Source organism: Struthio camelus, chromosome 2, assembly GCF_040807025.1.
Source record: "Struthio camelus isolate bStrCam1 chromosome 2, bStrCam1.hap1, whole genome shotgun sequence".
Lineage (NCBI taxonomy): Eukaryota > Metazoa > Chordata > Aves > Struthioniformes > Struthionidae > Struthio > Struthio camelus.
In genome coordinates this window covers 152,450,078-152,470,648 of record NC_090943.1, presented here as the reverse complement: position 1 = coordinate 152,470,648, position 20,571 = coordinate 152,450,078, and the positions used below count along the sequence as shown (strand labels likewise).

The following is a 20,571-nucleotide window of genomic DNA, read 5'->3' as shown; positions in this document are numbered from 1 at the left end:
TCCTGAGCTCCAGTTAATTACGTATCTAAATATCCCCTTGTGCATTATAAGGCTTTTCCTTCCAGCCAATGCTAATAAATTTAGGGGGAAAAGAGGCTTTTTGTGTTGATTACAGAAACATAGTCACTTTGAACAGTCAAGTCTGGGGCATCTGAATCTGAAAGGCAGCAGACTTAACAATTCAGTATAAAGGTCACTGATAGACTTAGCATACTTTCAAGTTTTATTTTCAGTCGAAATCAGAAAGCTCCCAAAAGGCTCTAGATTGTTATTATCGAAATTAAGATTCCTATTTTTGTAACCTTTAATTTATAAAATGAAAAATATGAGGAACTTCCACATCTTAGTGATTACAACCGGAGTATTTTGACTTGATCTTGGAAAAATTAGTTTTGAGGTAAGTTTTGGATACTCAGTCTAAACATTAATGTCAAACATTTCAAAGACTCTTCATTTAGCTAGCACCTACAGGCATGATCTAATATTTACTGTAATTATTAGAAAATTCTTATTATTTAAAAGCATATTTATTGATAGTGATGTGCAGTAGACAATTTCCAGCAATCAGAAATGTTAAAATAAATAGATACACTCAAAACCTGTCTAAGTCCCTTGAATAGGCCATCTTATACCACACTCAATCACTTTAGTGCAGAAATATTTTTTTCAATATGTATTCACAGATAACTTCCCATTTATAATATATTTAAGAAATACGAAAATGCTATCAAGCTTTGTAATGTTTCATTTGTTTCAGTGAAGTCCAGAGCACTCCTGTAAGCAACGGTTAAATCTTTTGCCTTCTCTTTCAACAATAAAGGATTCATTTTCTGGCTCTGGCAGGAGGGAGTTGGATTTGCTGCCTGGTGTTGTGTAAGCACCAGCTATACTGGAGCTATACTAGGAGCAAGAAACAGGAAGAAACTAGTTAGTGAAACACAGCCGTAGGCTGGCTGGAAATCAGTGACTATTTGTCACTCCTTCCAAAGAGAAGAATAAGACTTGGTGGTAAATATTCAGTACCATCAAGTATCCAATAGACAGATTAAATCTCTTTTTCTCCATGCCAGGATACTCTGAGTTTTACTTCAACGTGGACCATGGCTACTTGGAAGGTCTGGTCCGAGGTTTCAAAGCCGGGATCTTGACAAGTGCAGACTATGTCAATTTAGCACAGTGCGAGACATTAGAAGGTAAGTCTATTGGTTTATCTTATTTAGGAAGAAATACTGTTGCTTAGACCTTTGAAGAATGGAAGGTAAAAGATTAAAATATTGACCGCTTTATCTCAGAAACAGGGATAACTGACTTCTTTTTAAGAATTGTCCTCAAATTTCAGTTAATAGGTTTCCACAGAAATGAACTACGACTATACAGGCTGTGGTTTTCAAAGTAGCCTGTACTGCGGGATTTTCTAGTTTACTTATAAATTTCAGAGACCTCGTCCATAGAATTCCTCTGAGATTGGTAACCTTCTCATATATTTTAACCATGCTATAGAACTGTGCAAATATACAAGTTTCATATCAATTCAGCTATATAAAATAGTTCACAAAATCTTATTGAAAGCTTACCAATCTACACCGAATTTCTCTGTAACAGATACAATTTTAGTACTTTAGTACTTCATGGGTTTTGGGGCAGTGGAGGATATTCTACTTACCAGGAAGAGAAAACTAGACTTCACAAAGATAAAACCAAACTATTCTCGAACTTTAAAAAGTTTTTTTTAAAGGTGACCTTGTCACAGTCACAAAGAGAACACACAATTGTTTCCAAAACAGCTTTCTGTGGCCAAGACCAGTCACAGCTTGGTGAAGACAGACTTGCACAGAGAATCATATGACACACCTCTAGATACTTGGCAGGAAAAAATACAACAGAAAAAATTGCCTTTCTAAAGGAACATAAAGGTTTTATTTCCCCGAACTCCAAATGAAAGCTATGATTGTACACTGAAATAATTTATAAAGTATGTAGTATATTTAAATTCATTTGAAAATGTAGCAAGGAGAAATACTAGACTTACTCTATTTAAACATCACTTACTTTACTTATGCAGTGATGGAACTGGGGAGGTGAGGAGTGCAAAGCCTGAAGATGTCCACATACCCAGAGTTTAGAGGTTTTCAAAACTATTACTAAGCCTGGGAAGGTGGTATGTCATTAATCTTACAGATTAAAATAAGTACATTTAAATAGGTAAGTGTGGATATCTACCTAAGAGGTTGATGAAGCTCCTCTCATAGTTAAAGAAGAGGTAGTCGCTACCGTTAATGGGATCTAGAGAGCTATTTAGCTGATCAAATACACATTCCTACTTCAGGTGATGAACTGAACTGAAGAGCTGGAGAGTTGCATCAGCTCTCCATTTGGTATAATGGCAGATTAGATATGTAGGAAACATGTTGATGTTTACTCTGGCAACTGAATTCTATCCCTTCTGTCAGCTTAACAAAAACTGACAGTAGCGTATTTGTATCAGCAGTTATGATCTACGGAACTTAAAGACATTCTTGCTATTGTATTTAATTCCTTAAGTCCAAAAGTCCTGCTTAATGAACTTACATACTCTCCTCAAACAGCTAACAGAGCTTCAAACATCTATGAGAGACATGAAGGACAGAGTGATGGAATTATCAAACTCTTGCTCTCACACCATTTGTCTATGCAGGAGAACTCAGGAGATGATGTCACTAAAGACTCCAAAAAAAAAAAAAAATCCTGGTTATTTCTCAATAATAGGAAAAAACATAAGTTTAAATATTTTTAAAAGCATATAAAAAAGGATTTTTCTTCATGCTTTCCAGAAGAAAACAGAAAAGTCATTTTACTAGAAAGACATTTACAACCAGGAAGTGGTTTTCAAACATTGCTGAGCTATATAAACCTTCAAGGCTATTGAGAGGGTGCACAGTGCTTTATGGACAGATCACAATAGAGAGATAAAGTCATTTTCTAAATAAGGTTTGCAGGAACGAGGACCTTTCTTGATTTTTGAACTTTCTTCACTCTAATCTTCGTCCTAGTTTGCTTTTAAGCAACAGAAACTGCTGCTTTCATCGACCCATCTATAAGCATATCCCTACTACTCACTACCTTTTCCCTTTTTCTCTGCTTAGCTACGGAACACCTCTGCCTCTGCTGGAGGCACCTCTACTTCTTTTATCCAGCTATGAGATTCCAACTACTTATCTGCCAAATGTATTATTTGTAACTAAAATATTAGAAGTATTAGATTTGTACATGGAGCTGAATACGCACATCTCTGTTCGTATATATGATGTTGTAACACGGAACTTGCATCACTAGTAACAAGTGTACCAAAAAGACAGACCCTTACCTCTAAAGTAAAAAATGGAGTTATATGCGTACATTGTACCTTGCTCCCTCTTAAAACATTCAGAATGTGCATTTGCATTGCAGTGCTATCGTGCTTGTCCTATAGTGTCTTCAGTCCCTGTATTCACATTCAAAGATAATAAATTTACCCCACTGTGTATTCTGTGGCATAGCACCAGATCACAGAAAATGGCCTAAGTTATCAATATCATAAATATGGAAAAACAAATAAGCAAAAACAAAATTAAAACCACCCTAAGTAGCCCATAAATAGAATTTAAAAGATCTTTCATTTTCAAAGTTGTTTTGATATCTCTAGAGGGGAAATCATAATGTCAGTACAGAAGAACCACAAGAAAAGGTGCAGGTTAGTACTTTATCTGTGCATGCTAGTCAAAGGGTAAGTAAAACAGTGAGAGGGAAAAAGGAAAGAAGGATGCTAACTGGCTTAAGATATCATCATGTCCTCTCAATTCTGGGCCACACAGGAGAAGAGGCCTTAATTTAGATATCCTTCGGGGCTTATTTAAACTATTATTATTTCTATGGAGCTCTCCTGAGGGCTGCAGCACTGTCTGGGGCCTCTGCAAGCTGATGTGCTATTAGTTTGGCCCTACAGCAATCTCTGTTTCAGGCGGAAGGGGTCCCCAGGAGAAGCCTGCTGGCAGTCTTTTGAAGCAGAATATGGGAGGGTCCATACACAGTGCTCTTCTTTCCTTGCTTCCTTGTGTGGTAGCAGGACTGCTGCTCCCACCAGAAGGGAGAGCAACTCACAAAAGGGTTAGCAGCCCAGCTCTGCTCCCACCAACATCACTGAAACAAGTTCACATACATTAGCATTGCCAGAACGTGCCAGCTCACAGTGGTTGGGTGAAAACTGATGCTAGGGGGTTATCAAAGTGAGAAGTCAGACAAGATTCCAGGTTTTTGCACACCTCTGATGCTGAGGGATTATTTGTTCTCAGTGGGAGATCGGGTTAACACTTTGTTCCACTTCTTGCAGTATTTTTTCTTTCTGATTAATACTATTCGTGTCTTAACTACATTCATCTTAAACTAGCTTCTCTCTACTTGAGAGTTAATTTCCCATAGACATGCTGCTGTTTTAATTGTGAGTAAAATCATATGATTTAAATTTCCTACATATGATTTTCCTTCATATGAGGAAATGCATGGTGGAAATGGACAACAGTAACGTTGACAGCTGAAGTACAAAAACTTTCTTTCCTAGGGATTTGGTGTGCATGTCGAAAGGCATAGGGTCTCTTTTAGGTCTCCCTGGCACCCTGGAGATAAGGGGGCAGTTACCACCAAAAAAAATTTTACTGAACAGGAACGTCTGAAGCTCCTTTAATGCTCAGCCATCTACTCTTGCCAGGTCACTAAGTCATGCTACTAATACATATGTATTACTGGGGTAAAGTCTCCAGAAATATGATCTTATTTATGCCAATTACCATAAGGAGACTATAATTTAATACCACTAGAGCAGCTTCTGAGCTGCACTCTGGTCTGAACTCTGACCGTGACATTTTGAACTTATATCATACGCTATTGAATCTTGCTGATCATTATTTTCTCAACTGTTTTGGTCAAGCCCATAAGATAGGGTTAAATACTGTTTTTTACACTATCCATGCTGGCATTTTTTAAATTCTTCTGTAGAAATAGTTCTCTAAAGCAGGCCATGGAAGTGGTAGGGTCCCCAGGAGAAAGAGAAAGTAAATATGATCACTTTTCACAGAAAATGTAGGTGTGATATAAAAATATTAATGAATTTTTTAAAGTTGGTCTTACACATTTATACTTGTCTCTAGCCATAATTCTGCATTTTTATTTGATCCACCTTTCTTATCTTTCTCTCTTTCTTGAATTAAGTAGTTTTCCCTTTTCATATTTGGATCCTCTTTCTGCTCTTTTGAATAGGCGCCTACACTGAAACAATTACTATCTAACTGTATCCTAACTGTTTTGTCAATAGTTCTGTGATAAGCTCCAAGAACCTATATAATTTTCAGAAGCAATTAGTTTACGCTCTTTGCATTCATTTATTACAGGAAGATCGAGAGAAATCCTAACTGTTCCAGAGTGCTAGGGGGGTAAGGCTGTCCCATCCAAAAGACTGTGTTGAGGTAATCACTGAAATTAGCTTAAGTAGCAGTCAACCTGCATACAAAATTCTAGGACTTATCCATCTAAATAAGTTAAAGTCCTAGGACTTTGAATTTGCACTGTAGTAGTCCCTCTCCATTAGGTCTCAGTATAGGCAACTTTATTGCATACTAAGAAAGTATTCACTTGGGAAATTAGCGAACACTAGCTACCATACTAATAAATGCACACCTTGCTATCTGCACATTCACTTCCCTTGCAGATATGCCCTTATTTCAGCTGATGAGAGTGTTGTTACTCTTTTCCCTAAATAACACTTCAGATTTTATTTCACCGAATCACAGAACGGTTGAGGTTGGAAGGGACCTCTGGAGACTGTCTAGTCCAACCCCCCTGCTCAAGCAGGGTCACCTAGAGCACATTGCCCAGGAGTGTATCCAGGCAGCTTTTGAATATCTCCAGGGAAGGAGACTCCACAAACAGGGCAACCTGTTCAGTCACCCTCACAGGAAAGTTTTTTCTCATGTTCAGATGGAACTTCCTGTGTCAAAAAGTTATCATCAATGCTTTGCAGGAACGTCCTCGACTGTTTGTGCCTAGCTGCGCTCTCTTTCCAGAAGATGTCAGGGTGATTTGAAAATACAATCATTATGAATGCGAAAATCTTATAACAGTGTCCCAATCTATAATTTACAATAGTTTTAATGTAGCATTTGAATATAATTCTGCAAAATAGCAGTGGCTTTTTAAAAGGAAATGCTAAACTGCTTCGAACACTAAGAATTGATTGCAATCTTTACTTTGGCCTCCTGGTGGAAAATGACTGTCAGAGGAGATTTATCAAAGGAATTCTTTGATATCGCAAAAGCTTGTCCTAACCTTGTCTTACCAACTCGTTTTTTTTTTTTTTTTCAGTTACCAGTGCTGGAAGCACAGACAGAATATGATAACCCAAGTTTCTGGAACAGCTTCTTAGGATCTGCTAATAGCAATCATAAATTAGACAAAGCCAAAACAGAAATGTTAGGAAAGTGTAATTGTGTCCTTTCACACCCTCTACTGCAGAGCTCATTTGGAGCCCTGATTCTGAGCCAGGCAAGATGTGTTTGCTCTTTTATTCGGGTAGCTCGATAACATTATAGTCTTACATGAGGTTTAAATGTTTCACATGAAAATTTAACATCTTAATAAAGTTACAGGATAATACCTATTGCCAAGGAGGAGTCCATAGGAGTGTGACACAAAACAACTGGTGCGGATTATAATGACGCAGCAATGGTGCCCTGAATAAATCAGTGAAATCAAAACATTGAGCAAACCTGGCTGGGAGGGGGCTGGGGACAGCGGTAGTTAACACCGTGCCTGATGTGACTGACTGGAAATTAACATTGCCAGTAAAACATCCGATAAAGGGGTAAACTATTTGTCCTTTCCTGTGACATCCAATAAGTCTTACCGGTAGAAAAGGCAGTACAAATTTGCAGGAATTAATTATACACTAAATCTATGTTAAATCTAAGACAAAAACTTTTCAACAGAGTATGATCAGGCCTTTAATGTGAAAATATAATGTTAAAAATGAACATTTGAAAAGTTGTTTTATTTCGTTTGGAGATAATGTAATGATGGTTTATTCTTGTGATCTTCTCTGAATCTAATTCTAGATCTGAAGTTACATCTACAGACCACAGATTATGGCAACTTCTTGGCTAATGAAACTGGCCCTCTCACTATTTCTACCATTGATGATAAACTGAAAGCTAAACTACTCACAGAATTTCATTACTTTAGAAACCACGCTTTTGAACCACTTGCCACGTTTCTGAATTTTATCACGTAAGTAATGTTACCACATGGCTTATATTGTAGACTCAAAACAAAAGCACACCTACAAGGGGTTAAAACAAGGTAAATGTGTCTTGCTAGAATTTCTATTAAGTTTCATAAATAGCAAAATTTCTTTGATACTGTAGTATTTACATAACTTATTTACTAAGATATGTTCTGAAAATATACAGGAAGAGCTGTTGGCTTTGCAACTATTTTAAATAACACAAGAAAAGCAGAATGTCTTTGTGTGAGGGGGCAGAAGTAGTGGCATAGGTCGAGAAAAACAGTTAAAATTTTCAAATATATCAAGTCAGAGAAGTTGCAAAAATAAAATTGGGGGGATGGCTAAAGCAAGGTTAACTGTTTCGTGATCCATGGGGCAGTGATACCTAATAAATGATTTAAATTCCTAGGCATGCTGCAAGTTCTAGATTTTGTTTAAAGGAGAAAAGACAGCACATCATATACCTACCATACTTTTTATAGCCTTTGAACATGAAAAAGCAGAAGAAGGTTATGTTGTATATACCAAGATACTTAGATCCAGGTAGTTTTATTTAAAACCACAAGTGCTGTTTTATGTCAGATGAATAGAAAGATCTGCTCTCAGTACAGATATAACCAGATAAAACTAGTAAATAAATGACTTTAATAACATATTAATGAGAACAGGGATCTGTTCTAACAGTCTAATAACATGGAATACTGAAATGTCAGCAGGATATTTTACCGAGTGGCTTACTCCCCAAGATTACCAGATTGTCCAGATTACTTTCAGAGGCTATTTTTTTCTTAATGGCAAAAAAACTATCATTATTCTTATTTTTTAGTCAAGTGTGCTTGATTAGTTTTAGGCTAACATATCACCAGGATCTTGAAGACCACCCTGGGTACACTATGACCTGTAGGCATACAGTTTTATGTTTTGCTTCGGAGAAATGAAAGTGAAAATACGAAAATTATGGCAACTTTTTTTTCATACTGATTGATATGCATGTGTACAAATGTGTGCACACTCTCTGCATCCTGTTATTTGTAATAACGGAGACATTTGTTTAAAGTATTTAACACAGTTACTGCATCACTACATATCTCCTTGTAACTACATAACTATATTTCACCCTTTCAAATTTCGTGTGAGAAATCATATCAATCTGTATGCCTCTCTAACTGTGTTCTGAATCAACAACACAAGCTGGAGATTTGCACCCTTATTACAAGTGCCCCAAGGGAATGTTTTCCACATTTCCATTTCTGAGTTAGTGACAAAACTCTGATCAGTCTCCCTGACAGTAAAAATAATAAGAAGCTGATGGAAAACTTTTACTATAGTAATAAAGAAGAAATCTGTGAGCATCTGTCCACAGTTCCCTCATTTGGAGGGTATTTAAGGCTGACCGAGAAGAAAATTGTATCATCGTCACGAACGCTGCAGTTTCAGTGTCTAGATTCCTGTGCACTTTTCCTCTGTCCAGATGGTCTATATAAAATAAAAAAATCCCAAACTAGAAGAAGCTGCTAGCTCAGGTGATTTACATCTTGATACCACTCATTGCCACTTATTATATCAATGCTGCATTTTACAGATATGTGCTTATTATATTCATGTTTTAGCTTCCTCTTCCTTAAAAGTTTCTCTTTCCCAGACTGATCATGTGGTTTAAAATTAATATTACGTGTTACCCACTTGTTACTTGAAAACCTTCATTCTTTTTTGATAAATAAGATTGATACAGAGAACTGACAAACCTGCAAATGCTTTGGTCATTTCTGACTGTAGGCTTATTACCAATGTTCAATAATATTTTTTTATATTTTTTCAAAGAAAAATTCATTATAAAAATAAGGTTCTTTCTTTTACTTTTTCTTTCAAATACAGATACAGCTACATGATTGACAATGTAATTCTTTTAATAACTGGCACGTTACATCAGCGGCCTATAGCTGAACTTGTTCCCAAGTGTCATCCACTGGGGAGCTTTGAGCAAATGGAAGCAGTCAGCATTGCCTCAAACCCCACTGAGCTGTTCAATGCAATTTTGGTTGACACACCGCTAGGTAGGAACATTAAATTGTTTCTTACTTGGTTCTTGAAACTCCTCTTTATGTTTTCTTAAGAATATCTGAGATTAAGTAGCGTATTCTTCTGTGGATATGCTGTGTTTTGGTAACACAAAATCTATGAATAATGGGCTGATAAATTGTGCATCAAGCACTTCTGAAGTCGTGGTCAGGACATTCCCTAATAACATTAATTAACAGATTCTATATCAGCCTTGGGTAGCAGACACAGAGCAAATCTGCTACTCTTAAGAAGTACAATGGATATATTTTATGGCCAAAATAACCATTGAATTAGAATATCTATATTTTTATTTAAACACCCGCATCTGTAAAAAAATTAGTTAAAATCTTACCTATACCTCACTAAGAATCAAGAGGCACACAGTTATTAATAAATATTAAATGTTGTGGTAGAACCTAGAATCCATCTCTTAGGATCTGGACATGATTCAAACACATACAGAGATAATTCCCCTCTCCTGAAAGGTGAAATCTGAAAGTAAAACAGAGTTAGGGTTGAGAACATCCCATTCTGACAATGGATGAAATTCTGCTTAATGTGCAGTGACAGCCCAAAACAAGCAAACAAAAACTAAAAAGATGCAGGGCTTTGCCAGGAAGGGTTTGGAGAGCAAGATGGAAAGTGTCATTTGACCATACCTGAAACCTTGGAGTGCCCACATCTTGAGTCTTGCATGCAGTTTTGGGTTCTGCTGCTCAAGAAGGATGAAGTGAAATTAAAGATGGTACAGAGCAGGGCAAATGAAATGATCATGGGGATGGTGTGGCCTTATGAGGAAAGACTAAAAAGACTGGACTCTTCAGTCTGGAAAGGACAAGGCTAAGGAGACATACGACTAAGGTTTACAAAGTCGTGAAGGTGGTGGATAAAATGAATGGAGAACTGTTGCTTTGGTCTATCTCCTACCTGAGGAGACCAAATCTCAGCATGAAACTAATTCTAAAATCGGTAAAAGAAAATGCTGTTTTACACAGGTGGTAGTAAATTTCTGGAATGTGTTGCTACAGATACTGGTAAAGGCTGCCTTTTTTTAAAAAGCTGATACATATTCATGGGTAATGGGTCTATAAACAGATACTAAAGGGAACTGTCAGGGCTATTTAATACTCTTAATAGAAAAACTGTGGTTACTGGGAAGAGAACAAAGGGAACAGACCTGAACATATGACCAGGCTCGCACGCCCTCTCTGAACAGTAGTACCTCCTGTTGCTACTGTCTGAGACAGCATTCTCTCTGATGCAGTATTTGTCTACCCCAGTAGAGCATTTATGAAGTCCTTATGACATTGATAATAGCTTATAACAAAAACAAACAGTGAGAGATTGGCATAGCTTTGTCAGTTATGAGTATAGTATTTTTAAGAGGTCCAACTGCACAAATGAACCTCATCCCCCGCCTTCCTGTTCAAAAGCTTGCTCTTTTAGCCAGCTCTGTATAGAAGGTAGAAGCACAGATGGTCGAGGTCAAACTTTGTGCCCTTTACTAGTTGCATCCTGTCACCTTTCGCTCATTTACAAACACACTCAAAGAGGAAGAGGTAAACTAGGAAAGAGGATTCTCCTTAAAAATTGCACCATATCTGTATGATTTAAGACAAAAATTATCTTTCATGTTCCTTGCTAGAAAATCTCACTAATGCCCTAACCACATACTTCAGAGAAGATTAGGGCCTTTGTTAGCAATTCCTATCCAATGCTCTCTGGAGACTCTGGCTGCTGCATTGATTGAGTCCCCTCACAGCAGATTATCATTAAAGGAGGGAACAGGAGCAAAAGTGAAAAATTAAGAGGATTTCTCTCCCTTGCCGTTACATCGCTTTTTCTTGTACAACAGAAACCTCAGATCCTTGGTCACACACTGGTGAATGGCTACAGAAAAGAGATGTATAATATCAGCATGTAGATTTATACTGTAATACAATAAACTCTACTTTCAGCTGCTTTCTTTCAAGACTGCTTGTCTGAAAATGACCTGGATGAAATGAACGTTGAAATAATGCGCAACAAACTGTACAAGGCAAGTTCTTGCAATCAGTGATAATATTTGAGTATCAGTAATTAGTAATAATAGTAATTAATTAGTAATAATTAGTAATAATACTTGGGTTTTTCAAAGTGCCTTAGAAAAGGAAGTCAGTATCATCATCCCTGCTTTATGAATAGGGAAACAGAAGCCTATGTCTGAGATGAAGCAAGTTGTTTAAGGTCACCTGGCTGATGAAAAGTCCAGGAATCAAATCCAGCTCCCTTGAGTTCTACTCCAGTGTTTGGATACTTTCCAAAATTTAGATCTGACTCCAAATTCTAATTTAATATCTCATTAATGAAAATGCTTTAGATGTCAGGCTGATATCCAAATCCATTTGCTTATGAATAACTCAGCTACCTACAAAATGTCATAAAACTGTTAACTCCTAAGTGATCCTAAGTAGGCTTTTGACTGAAATTTATTTTTATTTATAAAAGGTAGGTGTGATTTGAAAAGCTCTAATTACTTTGAGTCTAGATGACATTTTTTTAATTAAGGGTTTTGTTTCACTTACATTTGCATTCTTTTTTTTTCTTTAGCATTGCTACAGCACAGTAAAATATGCATCTAACATATCCATGCCTTGCATTTTTGAAGTGCTTTGCAAATATTAGTACACATGTCAATACTCTTACCATGATCTCTTTCAAGGCAATACATATTTTATTCTCTTAATGGTTCCTCCCAGCACATTCTCTCCAAATTCTTTTTCTTCTTTCTTTCACAGTGGATGCCCCAGGCTGCAGGCAGTATTCTTACAGTGATCTGATCAGCACCAGAGTGAAAGACAAAAATTCTTCCCTTGGTTTTACAAATGATATTTAATAAATTCTCAATATAATATTTGCTTCTTAAATATTCTGCTACTTCCTATCACTCTTAACAACATCAGTTATGCTCACATCTTCCCATATTACTAATAAGCTTGCCACTCGTTTCCATTTTATAACATGCAACTTTGCTCTTCATTCCCTGTGTGGATGACTTTACATTTACACTTATTAAATTTCATTTAAAAATTTTTCTCCTCATTCTTCCAAGTATCAGGGGCATCATTTTGCAGACACTTCTACATTATTCACATTTCCTTTCTCCTCTGCTTCAGTTTAGTGTCAGCTGCCAATGTAATCAATTATGTTTCAGCTCTACTGTTAGATAACATTGTACAGAACCTGACACAAAACCCCATGCAGCAGATTCCCACTGCGATGTTTCTATTTAAGGTTTCATTAATTGCATAGTTAGCGAGAGCTTCTTTCAGTAAGATTGTGTGAATGCAAATGTGTTTTGATAACGTAAATGTTCCCTAAAACAGTATTTTGTGGGAAGGAGGGGCAGTGAGAACAACTTGCAACACAAGCATTTCTGAGTTAGTAGGTTCCTTACTGAACAGCTGTATTGAAATGAGTGCAAAGAGCAGAATCCTCATTAGGTCGCAAGGCTCTGCAAACTAATACTATAGAAGTGTTCTTTGCTGTTCTGACCTAATCCAGGGTTTTAAAGGGTAGAGGAGTAGGGATTAGTTTGTGTATCTTCATAGCACTGGCCCAACAGCTGTGGCATACACCCAAATTCCCTCCTCCACACTACGATGCAGAGTTTCCTTCAGCCATCTGATTATTACGCAGCAGAAGCCCAATGGAGCTAAAGAAGTTCCCTCTTCAGAAAGAAAAGAAAGAACAATGTGTACCCTATAGCATCCTTTAGATGTTATCCATTTTGTAAGAATAAGACATTTACATTTTAAAATTCCAACCTTCAATCCAGCAAAGCACATTCTTAAGCACATATTTAAATTTAAATTCACAGGTAGAGTTATCAACATTAATGGAAGTATTTAAAAATGGAGTTAATGACTACATGCTGTGCTAGACCAGGTCTTAAGTAATATTTAACATATTTCTTTTGTTCTTTCATGTAGTCTTATCTTGAGGCATTCTATAAGTTTTGTGAAAAACAAGGAGGTACTACAGCAGAAATAATGAGACCTATTCTTGAGGTAAGAAGAGTTCTTCGCTCTTTGTAAATTATTGCTTTCATAACTGAGTTACTTTGTCTTTCCTGTTCCCTCTTTCTCCATTTGCAAATCTATTTTTCAGATGTTTGCTTCTCCTCTGAATAATAAATATTTGCAAAGATATACTGACAACTTTATTCTAGGATGACTTTTACCTCTTGAGTAGAGAAGAAGCCAGTCCATTACCAGATGGAAGTTAGCTTCAGTTAATTTTTTCCTAAAACGGAGAGAAAAATAGAATAAATAGCTCACTCATCTCAAACTGTTGTCCTTTAACCTCCATTTGTAATAAGGAGGAAAACTTAAAAAGTGGATTGTTTTTACACCTCCTAGCCCAAAATTAAATATGGGGCAGCTACAGCCTGGAATTCCTGCACCTTTAAAAATTAAAATTCTTCAAACTTCATGGCACCATCACATGCTTGTTTATTCTCCTATTAAAATTAATGGTTGAAGTTAGTGTTGAGTGACCTTTGGAACTAGTGTCATACAGAAAGGTCCAACATTCCAGGATTTATCTGTTTGTTTCTCAACTCAGGAAAGTTTTTATATTTCTTTTTTCCATGAAAAACAAAATTACTTCTTCCTTCAAGCTTATTTGCAGCACGGTGAAACATAGTGTTTTAAGACCTTTTATTGTAACAAAAGATGCGGACGTTCCTAAAATTATGTTTTCACTCCTGCTTTTCAAATGTTTTTCAACACTTCATTTTGAGCTCTCAGCATTCAGCTCCATGTTTTTCACACAGTTTATCACAATTCTTTGCAGAATTTGGAAGCCAGATCACCCATTCACTTCCATGAGTCACATCTTCTGGATAAGCAAAACTTACACCCTTGAAATTGACTGAACAAGATTCACTAAATTCTTATGACATCACACTAAAAGTCTACATTGTGGGAGAGGCATAATCAGCCAGGGAGCTCATCCCAGAAGGAAGAATGAGCCTCAATTATGCTTTATGAAGCAACGTCCTGATAGAGGACTGCAATTTCATGTTTTATTCAATCAGTTCACAATGTTTCAGTTTAGGTTCTAAAGAAAATATTCTTAATCAAGCTGAACTGACCAGAAATGATATATTTAGAGTATTCCTTTGTAAAAAGTAAAAATCAATAGATTGACTGGCAAAGGTAGAGATGTTTTCCCAGATTGATTCAGATTTGCAGAAAGTTCATTTTCAGCTAGAAATTCATGTAGAAAAAAAGAATGCTAACCAATATTAGTCTAAACATGTTGTAAAATTCTGTTTATATTAATGGTAACAGTTTGGTCCATGCTAAGCCTCTTCAAAAATCCTATCTAGGGCCAATCAGCTAGCAGGATAAACTCTGTAGAACATTTTGTTTTCTATAATATTATAATAATCTGAAGTCATATTTACAGCAGATTGCTAATGGTGGAGTTTATGAGAAGTCAAAGTTTAATTATTCAAAAGAATAGCTACTATTTATGCTGTAATCTTATATGTAAGATTACTAATCTGAATGAGACTCGTGCATTTAGCTCCCCAAAACTCCTTGACCACTGGTCACGGTGTCAGAATCTTCCTCATTACAGGCACTGGTGGCGCCTCTTCTGCCACGAGCATCAAACATTGCGTGTTTAATCCTGACTCTGTCAAGAAGCTGCAGAACTGCAGTACAGCCAATGCAGTGCCTGTTACTAGGTTCGCAGGCTAATCCCAGCAGCAGACTTGCTGCTTTGGTTTCCTGAATGGAAACGAACACACCTAGGAAACGGTCATCCTGTGACTCTGCCTGTACCTGCAGCAATCAAATGGCCCAAGTCACTGAAGAACAGCTTTATGGTGGGACCCAGTAGGAAGAATCTCACGTGCCCATAATCTGGTGAAATGAGAGCTCTGTAGGCATGGGACTGATCCTTCAAATTTTCTAAGATGAGAGCCACCAGAGTTAGGCCCCAAAATTGTTTGCATTAGCTATCACTGTATCTGAACTCACTTTTCCAACAAAATATTACAAATCTAACAGCTAAAAGTCTACATGTCTTTAACAGGTTAAAAAAACAAAGCATTTGTCCTTACAAAACAGTTTCACTAGGATTGATATGCCTGTTCATATTAATAAGGCAAGTAAAATTTGGCTGTGTTACTTATTAGCTAGAAATCTTTACAAGCACACTTCTTTTCTTTCCATTATTTCTCCATTGTTTATTCATTTTTTCCTTACTCTGAAGTCAGTGCCAGAGGGCAGTTGGGTTCCTGTTACAATGTGTTCCAGTACATAGGAGTAAGATCTCTGAATATGTGCTAACTGCTGAATTTGTAGAACAGTGTTGCAACAGCATTTGTCAGTCTCGTTACTCAACAGAAGACAGTATGGTTCTGCTCAAAACAGTTCAAAAGTTCACAGGGTAAGAAATGATTCACACTGCCTGAAATCTGTGTACGCTGTATTTTCACTTGGAAGGTTTTCATGTGTAACCCCCGCAATTAGCAAGGCCACTCTTGTTCTTAAAAGGCAAAAGTAAGTAATAACAAAGAAATAAAGAAACCCATACTCAATTTAGATATCAAGTCAGAAGAATATATTTAGCCCAAATAAAACTGAGCACAATTATTTTTAATTACCATTATATTTTTAATTCATACTGTAAGTATGATAGGTGAAATTTTGCTTTGTACAAAATATTGACCCAAGATTTAGACATTAAAATGATTTTCAGTCCGCTGCTGCAGGGAAAATACAGGTATTACAGGCACCTAAACCTGCTACGAGAAATGTAGCCTCCTGTTCTATGCGTTAAAAATTAACTGTTATTTGAAAGACTTGAAATCTTTAACTTGGCAAGTAAACAGCTCCCTCCTCTTTACGAAATTGTAGTTTTAAATATGTGCATTCAGAACTTATTTTATCCAAAACTTTCATTCCACCTTTATTATTAGCAGCACTCTTTAAGGGACCCCAGAGCAATGCTATTGATTCTTAATCCCTTCACATATTATTATTTCTAAAAGAATTATTTCATAACTTCAAAGGGGTGCGTGTCAGGAAGTTTTCTTGTCGTTAGCATCTTGGTAACTAATTAGGGAAATAAGGAAGTAGCTCGGATGACACTTTCAGTAAAAAAAAAACTAAAGAAAAATAGCTGAGCTTGCATAAACTCTCTTTGATTTGGTAGTTGAAAGTTAACAAGCTTAATGAATAAATTCATTAAGATCTGTTTCTAACGCTCTGAAGTCCACTTTTTTAAGTTTCCATAGTTTAGCTGAAAAAAAAAATCCCCCTCCTTTTTTTTAGAATGAGGACTCTAACAACACCTGTTTTCTCTTTGTTTTATGTATGAAGTTCGAAGCAGATAGACGCGCCTTTATCATCACTATCAATTCATTCGGCACTGAGCTGAGTAAAGATGACAGAGAAAAGCTATATCCAACCTGTGGAAAACTGTATCCAGAAGGCTTACACCTGCTGGCCAATGCAGATGACTACGAGCAAGTGAAGTGTGTTGCAGATTACTATGCAGTATGTAATCTAATTTTTTAAAACAAAAAGTCAAAATACAAATACTTAACGTGTCATGATGTCAGCAAAATTTTAACAAGCACTCATTTATGTTCAAGCTATTTTTGAGAGAAAAAATATTCAACAAAAATACGAATACAAAAGATCAACATAGAAGGATATCAAGGAAAAAGCCTTTGATATGAAAACCTAAAATAACTTATTGCCCTAGTACAATACAATGTTCCTATTACAGCAGTGTTAAGATATGACCAGATCACTTTCTAATAAACAAAACTGTTCTTATTTCATTAAACTTGCCAAAATTGAGGTTCACTTCACAGCTGCTGTCTCCAGGAATTTGGAGCACAGGTATAAGTCACTTTAAAATAAGTGGACTGAGCATTTAACATAGCAGATGAGTGCAAGCCTGTTTTCTTGCTAGAACTGTAAAATAATAGGAAGGTTGCCTTTCTGAAAATCACTTTCTTTCTCTTCCCACTTTTTCCTCTAAATCACTAATTGAATCAATGAAGTAGCTGGTGTAGTTAATACTGTTGTGACTAGCCTTTTAGATTTTTCAAAGATGAACCAATATGAAACATTTACTCTGTGACAGCTGTGGTACTCTGGCCAGTACTAAAATTAAAACTACCTCAAAGTAGTACACAAAACAAATGAAGTCCAGCCTGCAGCCTTTTCCACAGAAAAAACAAAGCTAGATGCATGTCTGTTCCTGTGTATGAGCAGAATGCTAGAAGAGAGGCTGCATGTGCCACCATATCAATGCGGTACAAAGTCTCCTCATCTGATGGTGAGATATTTAACCAAATTTGGGAATAATTGTACTAGACCTACATTGCACTGTTACTTCATAAGAAAAAAAAAACAGTAAAAAGAAATACAGAGAAGTAAATCACACAGGAAGAAAACACATAAGAAACTAAGTCAAATATACCTGTGCAAAATATATCAGGATGACATATTAGGCCGATGGACTTAAATACAACAATAATAGCCAGCTGGCTACTGGAAGTAAAACGAGCAGCCATGTGAGGATCAGAGCTCAGGTTTTTGGCTCCATTTGCAAGTCTGGCTCTGATGGGCACTATTTGTACAAGAAGTTCAGCACCCTCTATCCAAAGGAGTGAAAGGTCATGTGTCACTCCACACTAGTTTCTCTTAGTGCCTTCACTAAACTATTTGAAATGGTAGGAAATGGCAGTAACGAATACAAGAATAACTGTTAATTTTTTTTCCTTTAGTGAATATATGCTTTTGAGTTATGTAGATCTGTAATCTATATGAGTTCCACTCAGAAAGATTACTTGATGTATGCTAATTCATAAAGTAACATGAAGTAACTGTGCTGAACAGAATGCACAAGTACCTTATTTCCATTGGGTGTTGTCTATATTTTTAGGAATACAAAGCTTTGTTTGAAGGTGTAGGGAGCGGTACCGGAGAAAAGACACTGGAAGATGCATTTTTTGAACATGAGGTAAGAGGTTCTAACCTTAAAATTTCAAAATCAAAGTTACCCCCTGGAATAACATTTAAAACAATCAATACCGTGCATTCCGCATGAGGTACTAGGCTTTTGACTCTACCGTGATGAAACATTCAGCTTTGCATTCAAGCATATGGTACTGCTATAGCTATCAACTTTTGGGTGAGACAATACAGAAGGATTTAACTTTTTAAATAAAATAAATCCTGGGGCATTGTTTTCATGAGTAGTTACAGAGCTGCAATCCTGATAGCCTACCCAGAACTCATCTCGCATAAACTGCTTAATGAAATTCCCTTGAACAGTCTACTGAAGAGGGCATGTCACCAATATCCTTTACTTACCTGTAATGTTGCTGTGGTCTGTTTCCAAAATTAATCCAGAGATGTTATTTCAATTACATTTCTACTGAAGAGACCCCTAAATATAGCCATGATTGCAAACCTACGTAGAAATCTTGATGCTGAAAGCTAACATTTAAAAATAATATTTGCCTTTAATATTTTATCATAACCCTTTTTCATCTTTTCCATAGGTAAAACTGAATGTGCTTGCATTCAATAACCAGTTTCATTTTGGAGTATTTTATGCCTATATAAAGCTAAAGGAACAAGAATGCAGAAATATTGTATGGATTGCTGAATGCATTTCTCAGAGACACAGAACCAAAATTAACAACTACATTCCAATTTTCTAAATCTGAGAATTTATAGTCCTAGCGTAACTGAAAAGGAGCATTATGTCATATAAAAGAAAATAATCTTATTTTAAAAGTTAATTCTTACCAGATGTTTTGAATTATATCAATGATCCTCTATATATACAGCTGCATAAACAAAACTAAAATCATAATTACAGATATGAGTACTTTATCAGGAAATATTTAGTGGATTCACTTGTAGTTTTTGTTTGTAGATTTGTTCCCCACTGTGCCCATTTTAATTTAGTTGATCAATAAAAACTCCCTACATCATTTTTCATGCACATTTTTTTCTCTTTTGTGGAAATAAGTTCTATGATAATGATGTTTGTAAAGCTCTTCAGTGGCTGAATTTTGAATTAGCCATTTTCTCAAGTGGCCAACTAAACAAGACTATCTCAGGCTGTAGTTATGGGCTTCTTCACGGTATACAGGGGTATATGAAGGACTTACTACATGGATTGGAGAGACTTCAGGGTTACTCTGAGATTCCCCTTTAGGAGGAAGTGAGAGTTCTCTCAGGTTAAAAGTAAATAAGCAATTGGGATGGCATCAAAATGTCTTCACTTTTTCCTTTATGGTCACATGAGGTGCACCATGAGTTTCAAGTGATGAGCACTTGGTCTGCTTGCACAGCAAGACAAAACACTCTCACCACACCTAGACACTGTCTTTGTGCATGCAGTAAGGAAGATCATGAAACACGAATGAAAATACCCACCAGCTCTGTATCAGTTTTACATCAGGCACAGACAACATGAACTCTAAGCTATTTGAGGACCTGGCTAAGATCAGTGACTAAAAATAGAATGGACAGTTGAAGCCAAATTGTAGCAGGACAAGGTCGACTCTGCTGGGGAAAAAGGAAGGATTTTGAGAGTCATATCGATGTTCTGCCCTTAAAGTCCATTCAAGAATTTTGCCCTCCTATCAATGAAACAGGCCATACCTTGATTTTCTGCGTGATTCCTTAGTTTCAGGCTGCATAAACAACAAATCTCCATCTTCAACTGAATGTGCCTTGCAGTAATTTAATACAGAAATAAAATTCACTTCTTAATGAGTAGACAGAAAAATAAAATAATATCTGATGTCAAGACCTCAGAATTATGGAAAACATTTAGACATGATGGTTTTAAGAACTCAGATGATATGAACTACAACATGCACAAGCATGCATGCGTATGTACATAAGAAAATAGAAAAACTCACCCTTTTTAGCTAAAAATACACTTTTAAAATTGTAAATGTAACCAAAGGGCTATATCCCAGAACATCCCCTACTGATTTAACAGAGAAAACTGAGAAGTTTTTTAATATTTTGCTTTATTTTGACTCACTCAGAGAACCACACATTGCTATTTAAAAATACATTCAGAAGACAGTTTCCTTTAGAAATAATTTAGGAATTTAGAGGAGCTGCCTAAAAAGAATTAAATGATAAAAGAAAATAATATAAATCTTATTTCTATACTGA

General features: G+C 36.3%; 1 protein-coding gene across 1 annotated transcript; it reads left to right on the top strand.

Annotated features, from left to right (window-relative positions):
• Positions 1 to 845: 845 nt before the first annotated feature.
• Positions 846 to 19,369, top strand: ATP6V0D2 (ATPase H+ transporting V0 subunit d2). Its single transcript, XM_009674679.2, has 8 exons — positions 846 to 1,193; positions 7,119 to 7,290; positions 9,164 to 9,342; positions 11,308 to 11,387; positions 13,321 to 13,398; positions 16,729 to 16,905; positions 18,308 to 18,385; positions 18,930 to 19,369. Exons 1-8 carry the CDS (start codon positions 1,064 to 1,066, stop codon positions 19,089 to 19,091), a joined length of 1,056 nt encoding a protein of 351 aa, XP_009672974.1. The 5' UTR covers positions 846 to 1,063; the 3' UTR covers positions 19,092 to 19,369.
• The last annotated feature ends 1,202 nt before the right edge of the window (positions 19,370 to 20,571 follow it).

Excerpts from the sequence above, each read along its gene's own strand:
- ATP6V0D2 (XM_009674679.2), top strand. The coding sequence starts at position 1,064 with ATGCCAGGATACTCTGAGTTTTACTTCAACGTGGACCATGGCTACTTG. Across the intron at positions 11,388-13,320 it reads TGCGCAACAAACTGTACAAG|TCTTATCTTGAGGCATTCTA; the intron begins GCAAGTTCTTGC and ends TCTTTCATGTAG. Across the intron at positions 13,399-16,728 it reads TAATGAGACCTATTCTTGAG|TTCGAAGCAGATAGACGCGC; the intron begins GTAAGAAGAGTT and ends TTATGTATGAAG.